The sequence below is a fragment of the Terrapene carolina genome, unplaced genomic scaffold (genome assembly GCF_002925995.2).
Source record: "Terrapene carolina triunguis isolate 2854851 unplaced genomic scaffold, T_m_triunguis-2.0 Scaffold37224, whole genome shotgun sequence".
Lineage (NCBI taxonomy): Eukaryota > Metazoa > Chordata > Testudines > Emydidae > Terrapene > Terrapene triunguis.
The window spans coordinates 1-2,561 of record NW_020701575.1 but is presented as its reverse complement, the minus strand read 5'-3'; the positions used below and the strand labels follow the sequence as shown (position 1 = coordinate 2,561).

The following is a 2,561-nucleotide window of genomic DNA, read 5'->3' as shown; positions in this document are numbered from 1 at the left end:
CCACTCTGACCTGGAAGGTGGAGTGGAAAGATGCTGATTTAGTCACCGGAATACGAAGGAGAAGTTTTACATGCTCTGTTTAGAACAGAACATTATTTACATTACAGCAATACTAGGAATTCCCAGCAAGGATCAGGGCCCCATTGTGCTAAGTACCATGCAATGCAAGCCTCAGTTACCTACTTAAGTCTCTAGTTTCATGGAGCTAGGTCAGTTTTGTGTTAGTGTTAAGCACAGAGTGGGTGTTCAATTTAAAGCTTTATGACAATAGTAAACCATAGATATATACAATTACATACCAAAGACAAAGTTGTCAGGTCTGAAGATCTGACCAAATGGTCCAGATCTGACAGAGTCCATTGTGCCAGGCTCCAAGTCAACAAGGATTGCACGGGGTACATACTTATTACCTGTGGGAGGAACAAAAGCCAGATTACAGACTTGCAGTCAGCTATTTAACAAGTGGGCTATTGTGCTCAGAGCAGCCTCATCACAATTCACTGAAGACAGACTGCTGCTGCCCAGACAAGTGAAGAAATGGTATTTTAAAAGAACAGCCTTGAGTGAAGTTATGACTTGAATTTGAAGTAGGTGTTAAAGCTTTGCCAAGGATTTAATAGCAATTCAGAGGGAGCATTTTACCAAGTGTAAAATGCACTGAAGTTAATTACATATACCTCTGATGCACGTATGTGCTTTAGAACGTTTAGTTTTGATTTCAGGAGGACACCGAGCCAAAATCAAAATAGTTACCAGAGGCTTCATTGTAGTAAACGTTGATCCTTTCTAGCTGCAAATCACTATCACCATGGTAGCTGCCAGTGGGGTCGATGCCATGCTCATCACTGATGACCTCCCAAAACTGAAATGCGGTTTTGAAAAGGGCAGTTAATAATTGTATTAAGCTGTCAGCAGTGTGACCTTCCCCTCCTCCACATACTGTCAACAGGCCTTTGAATGCTCTACAGCAGCATTTCTCAAACTGGGGTCCTTGAAGGGACTCCAGAGGGTCCACAGGCCCCGCTGAGAAACTCCTCCTCCCTGGCACACTTTCAGGCTCACCTGTCCTGGCTCCCCCCTGTTTCTTGAATCGGTAGACACATTCCTGCAGCCCCTGGGGTGGAGGGCCAGGGGGTCTCCACGTGCTGCCCCCTCCTCGGGCACCAACTCCACGGCTCCCATTGGCCAGGAGCTGCAGACAATAGGAGCTGTGGGGGTGGTGCTTGCAGGCAGGGGCAGCGCACGGAGACCATCCTCCCCACACTAGAGGGATGTGCTGGTCGCTTTTGGGAGCTGCCTGAGGTAAGCCCATCACCCCCTCCCACACCCAAACTCTCTCCTAGAACCTGCACCCTCTCCCACACCGCAACCCCCTGCCCAAGCCCAGAGTCTGCACCACTCACCCCCTCCTGCACCCAAGCTCCCCCCCAGAGCCCACACCCCTCACCCACACCCCAACCCCCTGCCCCAGCCTGGTGAAAGTGAGTGAGAGTGGGGGAAAGCGAGAAATGGGGGGAAGGATAGAGTGAGGGGGGGGCAGGGCCTCAGATAAGGGGTGGGGAAGGGGACCAGGCAAGGGCTGAGCAGGGAGGCTTGGGGGTCCCTGAAAAATTTTAAATCAAAATGAGGGTCCTCAGGTTGCTCAAGTTTGAGAACCCCTGCTCTACAGCCCTTCCCCCCTTCCTGTAGAGTGGCCAGTGGAGTAACCTAGCCAATAACGGCAGCAGGATGACTGACACTGCAGACAAGGCGTTTCCCCGTCAGAAGGTGCAGAGCTACAATTAGAGCGCTTCAGTGATGGGGAAGAACAGCAGCAACGTGGCAATTGATTTTTTAAGAGTCATCAGCAAGTGCGAGTGCCATTTATTCAGACTCAGCCAGACTAAGGGCAGAACCCCGGGGCTGCGGGCTTGGGCGGGGCAGAACACAGCTGCGGGATGTCAAGGGCAGATGGGGCTGGTGGTCTGCAATGCCCTCGCTATGCGGACTGTCCGACTGCTTTGACACTGACAAGGAGGGCGTGGCCAGCATTCGGGGGATCTGATTCATCCCGGAGAAGGCGCAGCCCCTTGTGCAAAGGGCGAGGCGGCTGGAGCCTGCAGGGAGGCACCCGATGCTGGGCTTGCGGCTGCGCCAGCGAGAGGGATTGTGATTCAGAGCACGACAGCCAGGCTCTGTGAAGAGAGGACTCTCCCCCCCGCCCCCAGTCCGCCCGCACACTGCCGGGATCGCCTCTGTTCTTTGTGGCTCTCATTAAGCGAGCGAGCAGAATACCCAGGTCAGCCCTAAAGCGTCACATAGTTTGGACACCAACCAACCACTAAAGCAGCCGCCTTTCGGAAGGAGGCTCCGCTTTCTGGGGACGCTGCCAGTGACAGTCAATAGCCTGACATAATACAGCGCAGGCACTAAGACTAGCGGAGCATTAATTCACGCCAGCCCCCGCGTGCGCACACCACTGAGCTGCCCCCTCCCAGCCACAGGGCGAGGGACACAACAAGCGGGGGCCCCGCCCTTTACCTTGGCTCCGATCTGGTTCCCGCACTGGCCAGCCTGGATGT

General features: G+C 53.7%; 1 protein-coding gene across 1 annotated transcript; it reads right to left on the bottom strand.

Moving 5' to 3' along the window:
• Window positions 1–5: 5 nt before the first annotated feature.
• On the bottom strand, window positions 6–2,556 carry LOC112125812 (tubulin beta-4B chain; the record flags this gene model as incomplete). Its single annotated transcript, XM_024224190.2, has 4 exons — window positions 6–10; window positions 300–410; window positions 754–862; window positions 2,521–2,556. Coding segments are annotated over 4 exons (261 nt in total), but the record flags the coding sequence as incomplete, so codon positions are not given.
• Between the last annotated feature and the right edge of the window lie 5 nt (window positions 2,557–2,561).